Below are 21771 nucleotides of genomic sequence, written 5' to 3' on the forward strand. Positions count from 1 at the left end.
GAGAATTTGTCCAAGAGCAAGATTTTCTACCACTATGTATAATTCTTCCTCTTGAAACTCTGCTTCCCAAAGTGTATTTCATGAACTACTAGTTTGGGTCTTTGCAACATATAGTCAAACAAAGTTTTCCATTGTCAAAGTAGGTTGGAAAGCACTAGAAGGCATTCTTAGAGATATATGAGACCATGGTGTTTTGAAATTTTTCTGTAGTAGACAAAGCTGTTTAATTTACTTTTTTAAAACTGAAACTTCCTGGTTTGCATGACCTTTTGCACATATCCTTTGATATGGGTAGGCAAATGCTGTCCTATGTAATGTAATCGAAGAATGCATTCCGGTTGGCTTTTAAATGAGTATTCATTTAAATGAGTATTCATTCATTTCTATGAAATGCAAACAGTGATATATTCATATTTGTAGTAAAAAAAATACTTTGTATGTAATTGTTAATAAAAGCCTGATATTTTACTGATTTCTCTTCAAGGTCAGCATCAGGCTTCCCAGAAATTATATTTGTTTATTTGCTTTGCCTGAGTACAGTAGTACAGAGATGAGAGAATTTGAGGAGTATTGTCTCATAAAATATGGGATAGTTTTCAGATAATAATATCAAGAAACTAAAGCTTTCAAATGAGAGAAACAGAGTAAGGGAAACCTGAAGCTCTAACCTCTAAAGAAGGACCCAATTTGTGGTCTTTTGAGGACTCCAGGCTTTCCAAACCCATCTCAGGGCCTTTCTGTATTTTAGAAATGTTGCCAGGGTTTGAAGGGCAGCTGTGAGCATATTATACTATGTGACCCACACATAGTTTTTTTTCCCCCTCATTTTCATCTCTTCTTGTAGGGACCAAGCCAAATATAGTTTGAGATGGGATTACTCAGTTGAAGTTTATAGAATGGTAGCAGTTGTATCTTTTGTTGAGTTACTTGTATAAACAAGAAATTATTCATTAATTATTCATGTTCTACATGAACATCAGAGTACTCCACTGACCTACAGTTCATTCTGTTGCAAGTGCCCTTCCTGCCTGTTGTCACCTGGCTAATTAATACATCTCAAGGTCCTATATCGTCTCCAGGAAGCACCACAGACCTAGCCTTGAGTATCCTTATTCAGTGCTCCCAAAGGAACTTGTACTTATTTCTGATCAGGTCACCCATTTGTACTTTAAAAATTATATTACAAGAAATAGTCATAAATACAGTGGAATATTTCTCAGCCATCAGAAAGATGAAGACCTACCATTTGCATCAACTTGGATGGAACTGGAGGGGATTATGCTAAGTGAAATAGGTCAATCAGAGAAAGACAATTATCATATGGCTTCACTCATATGTGGAATATGTAGAGGACCATAGGGGAAGGGAAGGAAAACGGAATGGGAAGAAAGAAATCAGAGAGGGAGACACACCATGAGACTCTTGACTGTGGGAAACACATTAAGGGTTGCAGAAGGGAGAGGGATGGGAAAATGGGGTAACTGAGTGATGGGCATTAAGGAGGGCACATGATCTAATGAACACAGGGTGTTATGCAACAGATAAGTCACCAAACACTACCTTAAAGACGAACGATATACTACATGTTGGCTAACTGAATTTAAATTAAAAAAAGAAGTAGTCATATAAAATAAGCCAGTGCACTTACTATAAAAATGCTGTTGAGAATGTTATTTTAGAAATCACTTTCTATCTTTTATATAAAATTTCAGGGAGCTCTTTTTTGTATAATTCAGTGCTATAAAAAGCTTTTGTCTCTTCTCAAAAACTCATGTGATTCTTCCTTTTGATAATGAGAATGATACAACTGATTATGTGTTTACTTTTAGATAAGGCTGCCAGGAGGCTTTGGGCCAAATCTAAGGTTTATTTCAGAGAAACTTTGAAGGTTCTCATAAGGTTCTTTTTGTATAATTTTTTGGTCCTTTTTTGCCATTTCGTTTGTTTTAATTTCATGTATATTTTGTCCTAAGCCACCTCACAACTTTTGTGAAAAAAGTCGGGCTTTGATAAATAGTTATAAAAATAAAATGTAGAGGAAGAGGCCAACAGTCTAGTGAATTCTTTTGTTCTTGAGCAAATGTGGATTATTAAAATCCTTTATTTGTTTCTCTTTTTAGTTTGGGTTCTTTGTTTGTTAAGCCAATTGCATCAGTTTTGACCTGTTTGAATATTCCTAATGAATCTGGTTTTGGTAAGGAATAAATTTATTAAAACTGAAACTGATTCCAAAGGTTTAATTAAGGAGATCTGGCCCATGTACAACTCCTGAAAGCACACTTCACAATTAACCTCCCTCAGCTTGTTTGCACTCATCTCTTTTATTCCCCCCTCAATTTCAATTAAGTAAGTTTCCTTTATGTAAATTCTGGTGACCTGGGAACGTGTATATAAATTCTCTATATTTTGAAACCGTAGCCCTGAAATGCTGGGGCATGTGGGGGGCATTTTCTGCTCGCCTCTCTTCAGTGCCATTCAATTACTCCTAAGCATGTCACTGTTTTTTGAGATTTCTTATTACTTTGTTTTTCCATTAAAAAAAATTCAGTTATCTAATTGCCTTAAGTCTTTCAGAGTATATGAACAACATTTAACAACAGCATTGTGATGGCAGAATCCAAACTTTGGAATTTAGACCCAGAGATCTGAAGATCTTACTTTGGGTGATATAAAGAACGTTGTTTGTTTTTTCATCTTTGTTGTACTGCACAGATGTTCTACTTAAGCTACCAGGGTATTATAAATCATGAATAATGTTAAAGCATTACAAAGAGATGAACATACATTTTATTTTATTATTTTTTAAAGATGTATTTATTTATTGTGGGGAAGGGCAGAGGGAGAGAGAGAGAGAGAATCTCCAGCAGACTCCCCAGTGAATGTGGAGCCTCACCCCATGATCATGAGACCATAACCTGAGCCAAAATCAAGAGTTATCCACTTAACCGACTGAGCCACCTGGGCACCAGAACAGGCATTTTAGAATTAAACCTAGAAATGGACAGGTTTTCTGGAAAGAAGAAAGAATACAAATTGGTGCTGCTTAGAGAACATATTCTTCAGAAAGTCATCACTCACCCAAAATATTGTTAAGCGTGAACACCCTTTCCCCTTGTGATTGGCTTGTGTCCTCATGAGTACTAGCACATCAAGTCAAGAATTTTCTTGGAGGCTCTTAGGAGACATGTTTATTCATTTATTCGTTCAAACATGTATTTATTAAATGTCCACTTTGTACCAAGCTCTCTTCTCTGCTTGGGACATATCAGTGGTCAAAACCAGCAAGGATTGCTAGTGATTCTTTATAATAACAGACAGAATAAATAAGTAAAGGATATGACAAGCAGAAGGTGACAAACATTACTAAAAAAAATTAGGAGAGGGTAAGGGAGATATGAATGGAGGAGCGTATAGGAAATTTTTAAAGGATATTCAAGGTAGGCCTTGAGAAGGAAACGATTTACAATTTGTTGTTGTTATTGTTTTTTTAAAGATTTATGCATTTGTTTTAGGTGGGGAGGGGCAGAAGGAGAGGGAGAGTCTTAAGCAGACTCCCTGCAGAGCTCAAAGCAGTACAGAGAATTTGGTCTCAGGACCATGAGATCATGAGCTGAGCTGAAACCACCCAGGCACCCAGAGAAGGAGACATTTGAACAAAGATTTGGAAGAGGTGTGAGAACACTCATATGAGGATAGAAAAGTTGTTAAAATCATCTGGCTCTGACAAGATAGAAAGAAACAAAAAGAGACATCATGTTATTTTGACTCAATTTTATCTTCAAATCAGAATGTTTCAAAGCGATTGCAGCCCTAAGTGAAGATAAGCAGGTTTTTTATTAGTTTTTAGTTCCAAACACAAACTTTATTTAAAGTCAGGAAGATGTGGTTGTTCTCACACACCCTCTATGGTTATCATGAGTTGGAGCAGAAATGCAGTAGATGACCTTGAAAATAACAGCAACTCACATCACATAAATGTGATATACATTAGATAGCTAACATCAGACACTGCAAACAGGTACCAAAGCTTGACAGTTCATACAATGTTTTCCAGGAGATTCAATAACAATACATCAAGATGTAATCTTTTCCAAGACAAATTCATCCTTCCCAAGCTGCCAGAAACCTTTTATCTGCTTCCCAATGCCTGAAGTCATATATCAGGCAGTCATGAAAATGCCATGAATGCAAAAGTAATTTTAATGAATCAAAAATGGAAGGCAACATGTCCACAGATGTGTACTTTAGGAACTGTGATCAAACGGACAATTTAACTTATTCAATGTGAAAGTGACCGTTGCTAGATTAAATCACAATCATAGAGATTATATTATTTGAAAATATGAGATGAATAGATTCAAACACAGAGATTTTAAAAAAAATAATAATGTATTTTCAGGTAGTGCAGTCTACTGATACTGTTTAATAGGTCCCCACGGTCAACAAAAAAAACTAGACCTGGGGTCTTCACTTACTGCCCAAACTCCAGCAATCCTCAGCCTCGGTTCTTTGATCTGTTCTCCTCCCCACTGTACTGTGTTTCTTGGTTCTTTTAATGAATTACATAGAGAACTACCATCAGAACACATTTAATATGCCACGTGCTGTCCCGGATGTTTTTACATGAATCATCTTACTTCATTCTCACATTCTGATATGTATGTGTGTTCAGCATGGAGGAAGTCGGGGGAGAACATGGAATCTGAGTGACATTTTACAGGAGCTCAGGGAGGATGACTGCTCAAAATCCACACACACATAGGAAGAAGTAAAGCTAGGATTCTCTGCTCAGGTTTTGTAGCTCTGTTGAGCCATCTGCTACTGCAGAGAAGCCACTATGATAATTACTATTTGCGTAGCATCGTATTGTTGATAAAGTATGTTTATATTTAATTTATTTAATTATATCATGATCCCCTAAGATCATTCTAATTATCTTGGTTTTCTTAAAAATTATCAGTCTACAGGACTGATAAAACTTTGAAAACCCTACAGAATGTATGAAAGCCACATGCCTGTCTTTTGTGTAAGAACAATTATAAACTCTGCTTATATGACAGACTCATTAGATTGCTTCTATCTCATGATTACAGAAGACTGAATTTTCAGTAAATACAATCATGCAAAGTATGGCAAATTACTCAAGGATATTTTCTCCATAATAAAATGAAGGATAATCGTGTCTACCTACTTACCTACCTCACATATTGTTGTAAAGACACAGTGTGATAATATTACATAAAATAAATATACATATAATCAATACAAAGATAATGCAATAAAAAAGAACTTTCAGAATTGTGTGTTATAATAATAATGTTTTATATTAATGATTATTATTAAAGATTATTTATAGGTATCTTTATATTTGCCTCTTTAATGCTTTTCAACTTACATAAATACATGCTTGATATTAAAAGTTTAGAACATATCAAAATTTATGAAGAAAGTTAAAATTTCATTTCATACCTAGCTTCCTCAACCCAACTAATTTTCCTTTCAAGAGATGAAAATGATTACTAATTTGATACTTGTTCTTACAGATCTTTTAATATGCATATATATTCATGAATATAAGAGTAGTTAATTTTTTCCAAATACATATCAATCAAATATATTTTACTTGACATTTTTGTTTATTTTGCTTAACAATGTGTTCTGGAGACCTTGAATAGCTATGTAGTAATGTAATACTCTATAATGGATAGTTAAGCTATTTCCTGGGGTGCCTGGGTAGCTCAGTCATTAAGCGTTTGCCTTTAGCTTGAGTCATGGTCCTGGGGTCCTGGGATTGAGCCCTACATCGGGCAGGCTCCCTGCTCATTGGGAAGCCTGCTTCTACCCCTCCTACTCCCCCTGCTTGTGTTCCCTCTCTTGTCCTCTATCTCTCTCTCTGTCAAATAAATAAATCAAATCTTTCTGAAAAGTTAAAAAAAAGATGTGCTCTATATATGGAATGGAAAATTACTCAGCCATAAAAAGAATGAAATCTTGCAACGACATGGACAGATCTAGAGAGTATAATGGTAAGTGAAATAAGTCAAAGATAAATACCATATTATTTCCCTCATTTGTGGAATTTAAGGAAGAAAACAAATGAACAAAGAAAAAAAAGACAAACCAAAAAGCAGACTCTTAGAGAAAAAAACTGATGGTTACCAGAAAAGAGGGCCAGTGGGGGATGGGTAAAATAAGCAAACGGGATTATGAGTGCTATTATCATGATAAGCACTGGGTTATGTATAGAATTGTTGAATCACTATATGTACACCTCAAACTAAAATAACATTGTATGCTAACTATACTGGAATTAAATTAAAAGGAAAGCAAAGAACGAACACTGTTTGTAAGCATATTATATTGCTGCAATAAGTTTGAAATAGAGCTTTCTTGGAAAAATGCACAGATTGCAGAGTGATTTATTGAAGTATACTAGCATAATTTGCCAACATCATTTGTTTTCTGGAGTCTGGGACAGGATCATTAAATTTTGGTGGGTGAGTGTTAGGGGACTTCCAGACCAAAGAGGAATTTAACTGAGAATCCTATAGAAAAGTACACACTTAATGGCCAATCCCCAATCAACATTCAACTCAAAGGCTTGTTGTGAGAATTGCATGAATTATTCACAGAGAATCACAGCATAGTGATTAAGAAGATGGCATCAAAGTGAATTTGACCTAAACTCTAGTCCCTTATCGGCTTCCTGTGACCTTGGGATTTTTAAACTTCCTAGGCTTCAGAACTTTTTCATCTATAAAATAGGGATAATAATGATTTTTTAACAATAAGATTCTTAGAATTCATGTTGAAACATTTCACATAAAATATACAAACTTTGCAATTATATAGTCCCATTTACAATGAATCCCTGACAAACGCTTTGCTCTAATTTTCATGTATATTACATACACTATAAACTCCACAGAAAATGTCATAATGTTTGCTTTAAACAGTCTTACGTATTTTGAAGAAATTAAGAGAGGAAATAATTTTACATTTACCCAGATATTTCTGATTTTTCTTTTTTTTTTTTTAGATAAAGAAAAAGAACATGAGTCAGGGGAGGGGCAGAGGGAAAGAGATATTCTCACACAAACTCCCTGCTGAGGGTTCAGCCTGACACAGGGCTTGATCTCGTGACCCATGAGATGAAATCAGGAGTCTAACAGTTAATTCACTGGAGCTACCCAGGTGCCCCATATTTCCCATTCTTAATCTGTATCCTTTTTTTTTTTTTTTTTTCCCTTAATGTCCATCTTTGGTATCATTTCTCTTTGGCCTGAAGAATTTCCTTTAGAAAATTTTGTGTTTCTGTTGACAATACATTATCTTAATTGTTCTTCATCTATTTTTTTTTTAAAGTAAACTCTATGCCCAATGAAGGACTTGAACTCACAGCCCTTGATCAAGAGTCACATGCTCTACCAGCTGATTCATCCAGGGACCCTGTCCTTCACATAATATATATATTAAGTTTTGACTTTTATTTTTAAGCACTTTAAAGATTTTGTTTTACTGTTTTTTATTATCTATAGTATCTGCTGAGAAATCTGTGACTTTTAGAACTGTGGTTCCCCTATATGTAATGTATCATTTCTTTCTTGCTGCTTTGATGATTTTCTCTTTATCTTTGGTTTTCATGATGTGTGTGGGTATGGTTTTCTTTGTATTTATCCTGTTTTGTGTTTGCTGAACATCTTGAATTTACAAATTAATGCTTTGGACATATTTGGTAAGTTTTTGGCTGTAGTTTTTAAATAGTTTTCTCTGCCTAATTTTTTCCTACTTCTTCTAGGATTCCAGTTATTTGCATATTAGGTTTTTTGATATTGTCCTGCATGTCCCTTGGGCTCTGACAATATTTTTTTTCCCGATAACTTTTTTTAAAATTTTATTTATTTATTTGACAGAGAGAGACAGTGAGAGAGGGAACACAAGCAGGGGGAGTGGGAGAGAGAGAAGCAGGCTTCCTGCTGAGCAGGGAGCCCAATGCAGGACTCAATCCCAGGACCCTGGGATCATGACCTGAGCCGAAGGCCGATTTCAACTGATTGAGCTACCCAGGCACCCCCTGATAATGTTTTAAAAATATTTTTATATATTATTTATACACAAATATATATAAATTATAATTTAATATAATATACAAATTTTATATATGTATATATAATTTAATATAAATTATATATAAATATATATAATATTTTATATACTATTTATAGATATTTTTATATATAAAAGATATATATAAAAACATATATATATATATCTTTTTCATATTGGACAATTTCTACTGATTTGCCTTCATGTTCTTACGTTTTTATATGTTAAATCCATTTTGACATTAGGCCCATCCAGTAAGTCTTTTTATTTAGGTATTGTACTTTTCCTAGGTTGGTTTTTTTTTTAATCTTTTCTATGTATATGATTCCCCTCTTGAGTTTTACTATCTTTTCATTGATTACAGTATAGTTTCGTTTAACTCACTGAATATAGTTATATCAGTTGCTTTTGAGCCATTATCTGAGAATTCCAACACCTGTGTCATCAGGAATTTAGCCTCTCCTTATTATCTTTTCCTTAAGGAATACATTCCATTGGGGCACCTGGGGGGGCTCAGTCCTTAAGCAACTGCCTTCAGCTCAGGTCATGATCCCATGGTTCTGGGATCGAGTCCCACATCTGGCTCCCTGCTCAGCGGGAAATCTGCTGCTCCCTCTCCCACTCTCCCTGCTTGTGTTCCCTCCCTTGCTGTGTTTCTCTCTGTCAAATAAACAAATAAAATCTTGAAAAGAAAAAGAATACACCCCATTTTCCCACTAGTTTTTAATGCCAAGTAATTATAAATTTTGTCCTTGACATTATGAATATTGTTTTGGAGTCTCTGGATTCTGTTTTATTCCCCTCTAAGGAGGTGGTGCTTTTGTTTAGCAAGAAATTCACTTAGTTTGAAACAAACTGAAGATTTTGTCTTGCAAATAGTGGATAACAGCTTGAATCTTATTTCAGTTCTTTTATCTGGATGAGTAGAAGGAAATTCTATTTTGAATTCTTTTATCTGAGCTGTTTGTATTCTGTCTTTGTTATTTTAATTGAATTAGGGTTTAGACAGAAATTGTCTGAGTACGTTTACGGAGTTTAGAGTTCTTTGGTTCTCTTTTTTGGAATTCCTCCCTCATTCTCTAGCTGCCCTGGGCTCCCTTCTCTTGGTTCCTCAGGCTAGAAAGATAGCAGGCATTCTGTGTGGGTTTTTCCCACCTTGCACCACACCACAATTTTTGTCTGTCCATAGGTTCAAAGCCGCTCAAGATGGGACATGCATTCTGTGTTGGTAACTTCCTATACAATTCTGTGTGCTTCTGTCTACTCTCTTGACTCCTCAGGTTGTTGTTTTACTGTCTGGAGTTTCCATTTGTTACCTGTGGAAAGGTCAGTTTGTTATAAGTCTACTTCTCCATACTAGAAGAGGAACTCTCCAAACCAAAATAATAAAAAAATTATCTTTTTGCATATAAATAATGAATTATAAGAATTATCAATGCTTGAGGTGCCTGGGTAGCTCAGTCAGTTAATATCCCACTCTTGGTCTTGGTTCAGGGCTCCTTGTCAGGGTCAGTAGTTCAAGCCCTGTGTTGGGTTCCACACTGGGCATGGAGCCTACCTAAAAAAGGGTGCGGGGGGAGGCCTGGGTAGCTCGATTGGTTAAGCATCTGACTCTTGATTTTGGCAGCTGAGGTCATGATCTCAGGTTCGTGAGATCAAGCCCTGCATCTGGCTCTGTGCTGGCATGGAGCCTGCTTAAGATTCCCCCTTTCCCCCTGCCCCACACACTCTCTCTCAAAAACAAAAACAAAACGCATGCATGCTTGATCTAAGGATTTTGTTTTTGGCATGTGTGTTTAAGGGAAATTTCCCTCTACCTGTCCCTTCCTAACCACCATGTTACTATCATAAGAGAAGTTTATTTTCTTATTCTGTTTCAGATTGTCTAATAATCACCCTTTAATAAGCTGATAGGCAACAAACCTATAGATCCAAGTTAGTGCTATTCAGATTGTGATTTGCCAATCAGTGCCTATACATGAACTATTGATTGCCTGTCCCTGATGAGATGAGAGTATTATTTTGAATATGTGCTTAGGCACTTTCATGTAACTTTCATGAAGTCATTTTAGATCCCTCACATATAAGAAAAAAAAATTGGTCTTGCATTTTGCCTGCCTTCAGTTTTTGTTTAAGTTTCATTTATTTAGTAACTAATTTTTAAGCATTGGTTGATAATAGCTTGGAAATTGAAAATAAAACACTGGTTCTTCCCACAGATCATTTGAGAAATGCTGGCCCAGATTTCAAATAAGAAAATTACTTTTTGGAAGGTCTTTAAGTTAACCATTTACTAGGAGAGATTGAAAGAGGACTTCATCTACCTCCATTTTGACCTCTGTCTATACCTTTTAATTGATTAAAAATGATTTTTTCCAGCTTATTTCTTAACTCAGGCAAAAGACCCTGTGGGCAAAGCATCCCCTGATTGGAAACAGAAACTACCCCCTCAAGCAGTCAGGACTGCCCTGAGCCAGCAAGACTCAGCCCATGGTCCATGACGGACTCTGAGATAATGATCAATTTAACCTTTACTGCCTACCCGCACATACCCACAGACTTTGTCCCCACATTTTCCTTTTATAAACTTAGAAGTATTTTCAGCACTTTGGAGATAGTCGAGAGGATAGTGTGCTGTTTTCCCAGTGTTGATCTCACTGAGATACATTCCTTTCTTGTTTCCCCACCACTAGTTTTCTCTGCCTTTGGGTTTTGTCACCTGGGAGTGGCTGCACCTGGTCTGTTTGGGAATCCCTGGAGCCAGTTATTTTGCACACCTGTGCCCCAGGGTACACGATAAACTTATGCTGTAATTTAATTTTAGCAAAAGTTCCTGAAGACCTTGTTCTTTTAAAAGACAAGAAAACTGAGGTGAAGAAAGTCCTAATCAAGGTGATTTCTCTTGGGTAAATGACACAGCAGCCAACATGTCAGAAAAAGAATTAAGCACTAATTTAACTTTCACCTGAGAGTGATCTTTCCTTGTTCACACCCTCAGAAATTACTGATTAGAAGTAAAACAGCAAGTTCAGAGGAAGAACAAATAATAATCGCAACAGATCCATTGACTGAGATCCTTCTGTGCAACCAACTCTATATAGGGGAAAAACAATTATTTTATGTGGATATTTTTATTCCCATTTTAGGGATGAGAAAGCCGTGTTGGAGAAGCAACTTAATTGAAATCATAGAGCAAGTATGTGACAGAGTCAGGATCCCAATTCAGATTTGCCTGGTTCTAAAATTTCTACACTAACTTTATTTGATTTTTATTTTTAAGTAATTGCCTCACCCAACGGGGCTTGAATTCATAACCCCAAGACCAAGAGTCTCATGCTTTACTAACTGAACCAGCCAGGTGCCCTGCAGTATTGTTATTAATCCCCAGATAGACTCATATACAAATTATTACATCATTAGGCAGATGATTTCAAGTGCTCTATTAACACAGTCCTAGAAACAACTGGGCTGTAGAGAGTGCTTGGGTTTCCCTCATCAGTATTCACCAAACCTAGCCTAGAAAAATCTATGTCCTAGTATCAGGTGACAAGTGAGTCAGCATTTTCTACCTTCAGGCAGGTAGAAATCAGGAATCAATAAGCAAATTCTTTATGAATCGTTGTAGATGTTTATGCTTGTTAAGTGTTTCTAATGCCTATTGTCTTTGCCTATTAGAGGAGTACAGTTAAAGGCCTTTTTAAAAACTATATAAATAAAAACTATCAGCTGCCATCCTATCCTTGCAAGCTGGAGAATGGAATGGAAAGGTAAAGACTTTTGTGCTTAAAAACATTTTAATAAATATGCTGAACAAAACTAGGTTAGGTTGTTCTTTTAGGGAACGTACTTGCAAGTCATTATTTCACCAACCCTATATTTTAAGATTTTCTTAAAACATCATTAAATCTAGTTTAAATGAACATAATTCTACTTATCCTAGCAAGGTTTTTTTTTTTAAATGATTCATTGTTATTTTTTTTCTACAGAAATAATTTTTGCATCATTTTATACTTCAGACGTGAGGTAACTGTGATTGTCTCAGAAAAATTTCTTTATGCCCTCCTTTTGTCCTTCCTATGTCTTCCATAACAGAAAATTACCAGCAGAAGCATTTCCCCTTCACCCAATGCCTATTCTCTTATCACAGTTTTTCTCTACCCTCCCTTCCTGCTCTGCAGGGGAATTTGAGAGGGCAGGGAAGAGTGCTAGAGTTTGTTCTCTATCCAACACCACAACATACAATAGTGTATGTGTCTAATTCTTTTTGCATATTAGTTCCCATTTTCCTCTTCCATACCTCCTTGTGTTCAATGGACTAACGCCTGTGCTTTGCCCCTACACACTGCCAGGCCACAGAGACTTCCATTCGAATCAGAGCAGGGCTGAAAATTTCTGCTTTTCTAGGGTCCTTTCTACAATGCTGGGCTGGTGATGTAATGACGATATTATGAGGAGCATTAATTTTTTCCCTTTCTGTCTTGTACTTTCTCCACTACCTTTCCCATACCAATCACTTCTTACTTCTCTGCCACCCTCCCTCTATATTCCTGCTCTATACCTATCATTTTTGAAGTTGTATTAGAAAGCGTTTATATGCATTAACACAGCACATCCTTACAACCCTTATGAAGTAGATAGTAATATAAACAGCTAATATTTGCGTGCTTACTATGAGCCAAAATTTAAGCATTTCACATGTATTATTTCATCTAATCTGTGAAGTTATTATTTTTCCTATTTTACAGGTAAGGAAGCTGATGTTCAATACCTTGGGTTAGGGGTGCCTGGGTGACTCAGTGGGTTAAGCTGCTGCCTTTGGCTCAGGTCATGATCTCAGGGTCCTGGGATCATGCCCCGCATCGCATCGGACTCTCTGCTCAGCAGGGAGCCTGCTTCCTCCTCTCTCTCTCTGCCTGCCTCTCTGCCTACTTGTGATCTCTCTCTCTGTAAAATAAATAAAATCTTAAAAAAAACAACAACAACAACAAAAACCTTGGGTTATGCTGCAAGCGACCGGCAGAGGCAGGATTTGAATTCCTGTCTGGCTGGTTAAAGCAACTTTTAATCACTATTTGATAATTATTTAATTATTATTTTCAGCCCCAAATCTGGCGAACACTTTGCCATCTCTAGTATCCTCATCCGTTGTTTCCCTAGGTTCTCTTCCCTTCTTCGAGCCCCGCCCCATGTCCTTTCCGCCCCTTCATCCCCAGGTTCGCCCGCACTCCTCTACTACCCGGTCTTCTTCCCTATTCCTGTCTCAGTCACCCCCATTCCTAAGATCCTTGTCCCTTTCTTTCCTTTTTTTTTTTTGAAGACCCTCGTCCCTAGTATTCCCTATTTCTCTCTACTTCTGAAATTCTCCCTCCTCCTGTGGGGTCCTCGTCCGCACTCCCCCAGGCCCCGACCCCCGCAGCAGGAGAACCTCTCACGCCGGGAAGGGCACCTCCCTTTCCCAGAGCCCAGAGGCAGCGCGGGGCACGCCGCGAGCGCACGTAAAGAGCGCAGCGCGTCGGGGCCGCAGTCGGAGGGGAGCCGCGGGGTCCTCCCGCGCCTCGGCAGCCCCCGGGCGCGGTGCAGTCTGGGGGAACATGGCCGCTTCCGGTCTCCCTCCCGGGCCGGCGCTAGCCTGACCGCGGCCTCGGTCCGGCGCACTCCGCCCTCCGCTGCTCCCGCCCCGCCGCCGCGGAGGTCGCTTCAGCCTTTCCCTCCTGCTGCCCCCGCCGCGCCATGGAGAAGAGCTCGAGCTGCGAGAGTCTTGGCTCCCAGCCGGCCGCAGCGCGGCCGCCCAGCGTGGATTCCCTGTCCAGGTAACCAGGATGCCCAGGGCCCCGCCCAGCGCCCGAGAGGGATGGAGAGAGGCCGGGGACCCACTGGATGGTGCCCCCGCTCTTGGACTTGCTTCCCGAAGGCTGCGCCGAAATTCCTTTCCTGCGACTTGGGAGCCACTTCTTCCTCCCTCTTCGGGGTTTAGAGGCTGGGAAAACCGGAGGTTAAAACTCACTGCTGCTTCATCGGTGACTCGACTTACAACGATCTTGGTTTATCCCTGGTTGAGGCAGCCCCAGTTCATTGATTTCTCTTGTTTCTCATTACCTCTCGGATTATTTTTTTGGACAACCCCCCACCCCCGCCCCAGCCACCACCCCTCATTTCCTCTCTGCCTTTCTTTACTATACACTTTTCCAAACAGTTCTCCAGTCTTTATTCCATCTGTCCGTGTGCCTTTGATTTTGGGACTCTTGCCCACCCTTTCCTCTTTTTCCATCACTTCACTTCCTTATGTCTTTAATGATTTTCCCTATACTCTGACCCCTTCCCCCCATTTCGCCTTAAAAATGTAAATAAAAATTCCCACTGTACGTCTTTTTTCCAAATCTTCCAGCTGAAAATAATTATCTAGGAATCTGAGCAGTCCTTAACCCCGAGTGAATAATGAGTGGTAGTTTTCTTCCTTCTTGGGCTACTGATTCTCCTGGTTATTTCTCTTGTACCAGATTCCCACCCCCCACCCCCAATGTTGAGAAGGACTTTAGTATGCAGTTTTGTAGACAGCTGTTGTGAATATTAACTAGACATGTTTTAGATGAATATTTCCCTTTTGGTTTTAAAATAATGATGGAAGAAATAATAGAGGACCTGTATTTGTTATATAGCTACAATGAAATCAGGTTCTTTTCCATAAAAAAATAGTCAATTATTATTAAAGAGTTATTGGATACTAATCTGTGTGAAAACACAAATTTCATTTTCCTCTGAATAAAGAGAAGTTTCTCTCTTTTAATTCATTTTGGACCCCACTAAATTTGGGTGACACAGCTATGTTTTCCTATTACTGCTCAGACCATATGGGAAATTATTAGCTGATTCTGTCATTATAAATTAGATTCTCTTCCTAAAGCACTCATAGCAGCCTGCCCACACCTTTTTCAGAGTTCTTAACAAACAGTGTAATTATTTTTTTTTAAAGATTTTATTTATTTATTTGACAGACAGAGATCACAAGTAGGCAGAGAGGCAGGCAGAGAGAGGAGGGGAAGCAGGCTCCCCGCTGAGCAGAGAGCCCGACAAGGGGCTGGATCCCAGGACCCCGGGATCACGACCTGGGCCAAAGGCAGAGGCCTAACCCACCGAGCCACCCAGGTGCCCCTGTAATTGTTGGTTTAATTGACTTTTCTACTTGAGGACAAGGACTATATCTTATCTTCTATGTTCAGCATTTAACAAAGACCCTGCATGTTAGAGTGCTAAATATCTTTTTGAATCTGTACATGTAATTATCCAGGGGAGGAGAATTTTTCTTTGCATTCAATCACATATACTGTACTTTTGTTTTAGGTATTTAAAAGTTTTATGTTTATTACTCTGAAATATAGAAAGCGGAGGATTTACATTCTCAGCTGTAAAATTATGCAGAAAACAGGTTGGAATTGTAATTTTATAGGGAAGTTACGAATGGCAGCTATGGTTCAGAATAGAATGTAAAGAAAACAAATGAAGGAGCCAGTAATCTAATTCAAGCAATAGAATTTGGAACCACAGGAGGCAGCACAGTCTTTTAGAATGAAGAAGGTGCTGGAAGTTAAGAGGCTCAGGCTCTTAAAAGTCCCTGGCTCTGCTAGCTTTTTGGTTTGTATCATTGAACCTTTCTAGTCTGCAGTTTTCTCATCTTTCAAAATAAAGAAGTTGGTCTTTATACAGATCTTCGAGGGATCTGTAAGGTCCCTTGGTGCTCTAAAGTTCTATCATTCTAGACTATTCAATGACAATAGTGATTATGATACCTTCTTATCAATTACTAAGATATTCCCTTTATAGATTTTTGAAATTATATTAAATAAATGTCTGTTATTACAAATTAACTTCCTAATTGTGCCACCTAAGCACATTTAATTCCCCCCCAAGAAAGCCCAGTAACTTTAAAGTTTATATGTGCTTTCTAATTCTTAATTAAAAAATTACATTACTAACATATGAATTTGAAAAAAAAAAAACTAACTCCTTCAAAGAGTTTTCACTAGAATATTTTAGCCTCATCCTCTCTGGACAAAAAAATAAGTATGATCTACTTTCCATAGGAGAATGCCAGCTTTCATTCCTTTCCTCTGGAAGGTAGAAAAAACTACATTTATTGAATGTCTGCTATGTAGAATTCACCCTGCTGAATTTTTTCATGTCTTTTATTTTATGAATCATTACACCTGGTTGATCAACAAGTGCATTGTAAGCACTTGTTACCTTAAATTTAAAATTAATCTAGGCAAACAACAATTATAGAGGATCCAAATGCAGAGGCAGGGTAGACAACCATGATTCCAATAGCTATGCTAAGTGGCTATCCAGTTGTTTGAGTTTTTACTTGAAGTCTATGATAAAGCAAAATATCGATGTGTGGATTGTATTGTCTCAGCCTTTTGTGGAAATGTTGTTTTTAAATTGTAGTTTATTTTTATCCCTTCTGTTTTTTACAATTAGGAAATTTTCATTTCAAATTTTCAATTTTTCAATTAGGAAATTGCCATGTGAATTTGTTTCAAAACTAACTGTACAATACTAGTATGTTCATTGTGTTCCCATATGTCTTTTACACACTAGATTGACAAAAATATCTGCTATGTTTATCTCCAAGAAGAATTATTTATGCAAAAAAGTGTGCTTCCTATTTGTTTGAAAATGCAAACTATGTAACTGCATGTTTCTCTTCAATTCAGCAAAAAGACTTCAGTCAAATATATGACTGAACTTGGTAATATATGCTTATCTAATTTCTTCAAGTACTTCTATTAGATTAATTCAGTTTAAATATTATATTTAAATGTGCTAATTTGTAAGTTGTTTTATACTTTTCTGGGAAATAAGAATATAAGTCTGAAAAATTATACACTAATCCTTCTGGTTGCCCACTGTTTTTTTGAAAAGGACACACTCCATTGAAGTTGGGTGACAGGCTTTTGTGGGGTCTCTAGTTCACACTAAACTCAAGTTGAGGCTTGTGGCACCTGGGTGGCTCAGTCAGTTGAATGTCCGACTCTTGGTTTCAGCTCAGGTCATGATCTTGGGGTCTTGGGATTGAGCCTGGAGTCAGGCTCCATGCTCATTAACTCAGTCCGCTTGAGATTCTCTCCTCCCTCTCCCTCAGTCCCTCCCCCCAGGGCACACACGTTCTCTCTCTCTCATAAGTAACATTTTTAAATATATATTGAGTCTTGATATGTCTGTCTGTGTATCTATGTGTCTATATTTGTGGTCATCTCAGAGTTGCTATTGCTTCTGGCTTTGCCTTCTAGGTCATCATAAGCTTAATGCTTTTCTCCAGGAAGGAGTGATTTTATTTTTTTAAAATATGATATCCAGATAGCAGTTTCCTAATCAGCTATAGTTATGTCATCCTGCATCCTTTTAAAAATTATTTATTTATTTATTTATTTGACAGACAGAGATCACAAGTAGACAGAGAGGCAGGCAGAGAGAGAGGAGGAAGCAGGCTCCCTGCTGAGCAGAGAGCCCAGTCCACAGGGCTCAATCCCAGGGATCATGACCTGAAGTGAAGGCAGAGGCTTTAACCCACTGAGTCACTCAGGCTCTCCTGTCATCCTGCATCCTTAAAAAAAGTAATTTTCTTTGGTGAATCTTACTTTGTGTTAGTCTACTTCAGTGAGCTATGCAGCCCCTCTGTGTATCCCCTGTTGTCTGTCCTTCAGTGCGTCCAGCCCCAGAGAGAGAGTTGTGAAAAAATTCACTTCAGCACACTGTTAATCTGGCTGTATTCCATAATTTAATTCTTGTTGCCCTGACTCTGATTCTTGACATAAGTATGATTTATATAGAATAGAGATAAAGCAGTACTGTAGGCTAGGTATAATAGCTAGGGTAGGCCTGAGCCTTAGAATTGTATAAGTTCTACAGCAGGATTTGTCAGTATATTGGTACTATTTCTGTCTTCTTAGGCTGGTTTTCCATTTTTTGTTTTTCAGTTTATACAGTGTTATAAAATGTACTGCCTGAGTGGGTTTCTTGTTAATTTTTTACTCTGCATAGTCACATGCTAATATATCTAGTGCCAAATAGGTGTCTAGTAAGTGTTGAATAAAGACATGTTCAACGTTCACTGCTCTTTTATTTGCAGTCTCCATTCAAAGGATTAAAAAGGGTTTTCCTATGTTGAATTTGGCCCATAAAGACATAGCTTCAAGTTAAAGCTCATCTTGCATGAAGCCTGTTGATACATTGAGCTGATTTTATTGGCTACATTATCTTTTCTGTGCCCAGTAATATATTTTCACAACATTGTGTTCCTTTAGCCTGCCTACTTTTCCATCTGCTACTCTTGATTATTTTGGTCTCTTGTCTAACTTACCTTGTCAGACTTTTGTTTAATACCTGTTTCTCTCTTTGCTTCTTGGCCTTTTGGCTAAGATCAAGTGTAATACCTGTTCCTTTCATCTTTTATATACCCTCATATGCTGCAGTTATTCTGGGCACCACTTGTTTGTCTCAGATTATGTTGGCTTATCAGTTGAGTTCTAGTCTATAAATTCTTTACATTTACATTTATGTGTTTATATGTATATACTTACATTTAACTTAGACAAAACAATCAAAGTGTGGTACACTGAATATACTCAAAAAAGTAGTCTTTAGCTAAATACATTTTTAAGTTGATGTCTTCCTTTAAAATTAACATCTGAAAACAGCAAATCCTGGTTGTTTCCATGAATTTTGATAGTACTTATTGTCTGAAAAGGAAGAAGAGTTTTTAAGATTTCTGAATCACATTTTTTTAAGGTTTCATCTCTGGTATCAGCCTCAAGGTCACTTAGAGCTGATATGTTGGTAGGAAATGTGCTTTTGGGTTGTTTTCCAGTAGTGGTGATGGATTTGTGCCAATCACACATTTTTACCTACTCCCTTTGTGACTCTTGGCATATCTTCTGAGGCAGCTGGCCAGAATTAATGGTAGAAACTAGTTACAGAACTAAATGAAACTTAAAGGTTGAATTTCCAACCCCCGCAGTATAATTAGGACCTTGCGTCAGACATTGGACATACTTAGTTATTTTGTATTTCATTATTCCAGGACCCTAAAAGAACTTTCAAGTTTTGTCAGGTAAGAGCCAATATTATTGTGAACTTGAGTAATAACTGTGTAGATTTTTCTGAAAGAAAATTTAAAAAGATTAAAGAAAATTTAAAAAGATTAATTACTAGTCAAAAGTATACAAGTGTACTTTGAAACTGAGATTGGGTTCCATACGTGTTTTTTTCTTTCCTCTTTATGCTGCCATCAGTAGTCTTCTATTAATGTAGTTCAGTAGTTCCCAGATCAGTAGCATCAGCATCTTTTGGGGGTTTGTTAAAAATATAGATTCCCTGGTCCTACCTCAGATGCAACTGGATAAAACACTCTGGCAGTGGAGCCTGCAGTTTGTTTTAACAAGTCCTCCAAGTGATCCTCAACTAAAATTAGAGTTTGAGAACCACTGCCTTATGTCTTTTATTATTTTTTTTCTAGTATCTCCACCAATATTTGTTGAAACAGACTCATTTAAGGTGTGTGTTAAATCTACCATTAGCCTATTACTTGAAAGCATTTTTGTAGAAATATTGAAGTAGTGAAAGGTCAAAGTTATTTTTTAGGGATTTATGATATCTGAGCTTTAGGAAATTTCCTGAGGTTTTTTTCTTTTCAGTTAAGAGTAACACATCAGGAATACATGTTTTAGGTCCTTTCTTAAAAATTGGTCCTTGGGGCGCCTGGGTGACTAAGTCGGTTAAGTGTCCCAACTCTCCGTTTCAAGTGGGATCATGATCTTAGGGTCATGAGATTGAGCCCTGTGTGGGACTCTGTGCTCAGCAGGGAGTCTGTTTGCCATTCTTTCTTTCCCTTTGCCTCTCCCCCACTCACACGTGCACACCCTCTCTCTCAAATAAATAAATCTTTTTTTTTTTTTTTTAAAGGTCCTTGGTGAAATCCATTAGTGGTAACAAATTAAAAAAATATATTATAAATAAGTAATTCCAGGAAGCCATCACCTGAACCAGTAAAGTCTGGATTACGCCCAAGGGAAGGAAATAACCCAGATACAGATGTCCAGAAATCAGTAAGCTTATTTTGTAAAGCTGCCAAGTTCATGCTATTGTATTCAAAATCACCAGGGCCAAAGGTTGCATGTGATTCAGGACTTGACCAGTGGAAATTCTGCACATTTTAATAAAGAGTATTTTTTTCTTTTTAAGAAAATTAGTTTTGAATAGGTAAAGCATTTGCTAGCTCTGTCCCATTGTTTGATTTAGTTAAATCTGTGGATAGGATTAAAAACTATTGAGAGTTCTTGGTCAAGGATAGGGAGTGATTTTATAAGCCTGCTTCCCACAGGAAGTCAGGTTAAAAATGGAACTATTGAAAAAAAAGATTGGTACAAAGTTATTAAAATCAAAAGGACTAGAGAAGATGCTCTCTTAATGAAAATAATAATCTCTTGTTCCCTTTCCTGTAATTTTATTATACAGAACTAATTGTGCTGTTCCTCTTACTGTGCTTCTGTGTGTGTGCCACTGGTGCCATCACTGTAGACCACGAATACACCACCTTCATAGCTCTTTCCCTGCTATGCGCTTCGTTGTTACTCGCGGCAGCCATCACTGATGACTTTTCAAAGACTCTTATTGGATGAAATTAACTCTTGGGCTCTTCAAATACTTTTAAGCCTAGATTAAATAAGGGCAGATGCTATGTTTTCAATATAATAATTTGCTTTTAAAATATGTTTTGAATTATATACTTCAAAACCCCTAAATACCGATACTTGGAAAACTCTTATTTTATTGTTTTTGAAGTTAGGTTTTAGCTTTAACAGATTATAAAAGAAAATCCAAGCCAGCTGTGGCGTAAAATAGATTATTTTAGTTTTTCTCCCGTACAGAAGCCCAGAGACAGTTCATACTGATCTGATATAGTGGACCTGAAGTATTGAGAACACAGAATCTTTTTTGCAAGTTTATCTCATGAGCCAGAATTGCTGTTGGAGCTCTAACCGTTACATTCATTGTAGTCAAAAGGAAGGATGAAGGGAAGAAGAAAGTCATGTTTTCTTTCTTAAGGGATATTTTTTGAGATTATAGCCTTTTGAGATTACATCTAGTTGGCAAGAACATGGTTCCATTGCTGTACTTAGCCACAGGGAAGGCTAGGATGTATAGTCTCTTTTGGGAAGCCTGTACTGAGCTAAAAATTAGAGGTTCTGTCTGTAGGAAATACTAAAGAATGGGTACTGGAGACCGCAGCTTCTCCATAGCATATTAATGAATCATTTTAGCAAGGAAGACATTTTCTGGTTAAAGTGGACAATACTTCTTACAGCAGAGACATTGTTAGACTTGCAAGAGCAGTGACCAAAGTAGAAAATGCTCTGAGAGACATGACATATTGTGGCAGACCAGAAAAGAAAACTGTATCTTGGAGCACTCTAAACTCAAGTTTTTTAACTTTATACTTTTTCTTGTGTATTGTCTTGGGCCAGATTTTTATAATCCTAACCAGGGACCATAGCATAAAAGGGATACATTCCATAATTGTCAACTCATTAAGTGAAAGGCAAATGGAAATCAAATGAAGAATGATCAACTGTGCTATTTCATTTTTTATTTCATATGAAGAGCTCAAGG

General features: G+C 37.4%; 1 protein-coding gene and 1 pseudogene across 3 annotated transcripts in view; both read left to right on the plus strand.

Annotated features, from left to right (window-relative positions):
• The first annotated feature begins 13315 nt into the window (after window positions 1-13315).
• The window catches only part of MTMR2 (myotubularin related protein 2), a 123465-nt gene continuing 115009 nt past the window's right edge, over window positions 13316-21771 (plus strand). For 2 of the 3 annotated variants that reach the window (XM_004754546.3, XM_045087163.1), the window contains exon 1: window positions 13317-13916. Coding sequence is in view for 1 of the 3 variants with exons in the window: in XM_004754545.3 (XP_004754602.1) it covers window positions 13837-13916 (80 nt within the window). In the remaining 2 variants the exon portion in view is untranslated. Of the gene's footprint in view, window positions 13917-21771 lie in introns of all 3 variants that reach the window. The other variant, XM_004754545.3, reaches the window with a different exon arrangement.
• LOC123393899 lies at window positions 18498-18565 on the plus strand (annotated as a pseudogene).

Source organism: Mustela putorius, unplaced genomic scaffold (assembly GCF_011764305.1).
Source record: "Mustela putorius furo isolate JIRA1106 unplaced genomic scaffold, ASM1176430v1.1 tig00001069_pilon_pilon_pilon, whole genome shotgun sequence".
NCBI classification, from domain to species: domain Eukaryota; kingdom Metazoa; phylum Chordata; class Mammalia; order Carnivora; family Mustelidae; genus Mustela; species Mustela putorius.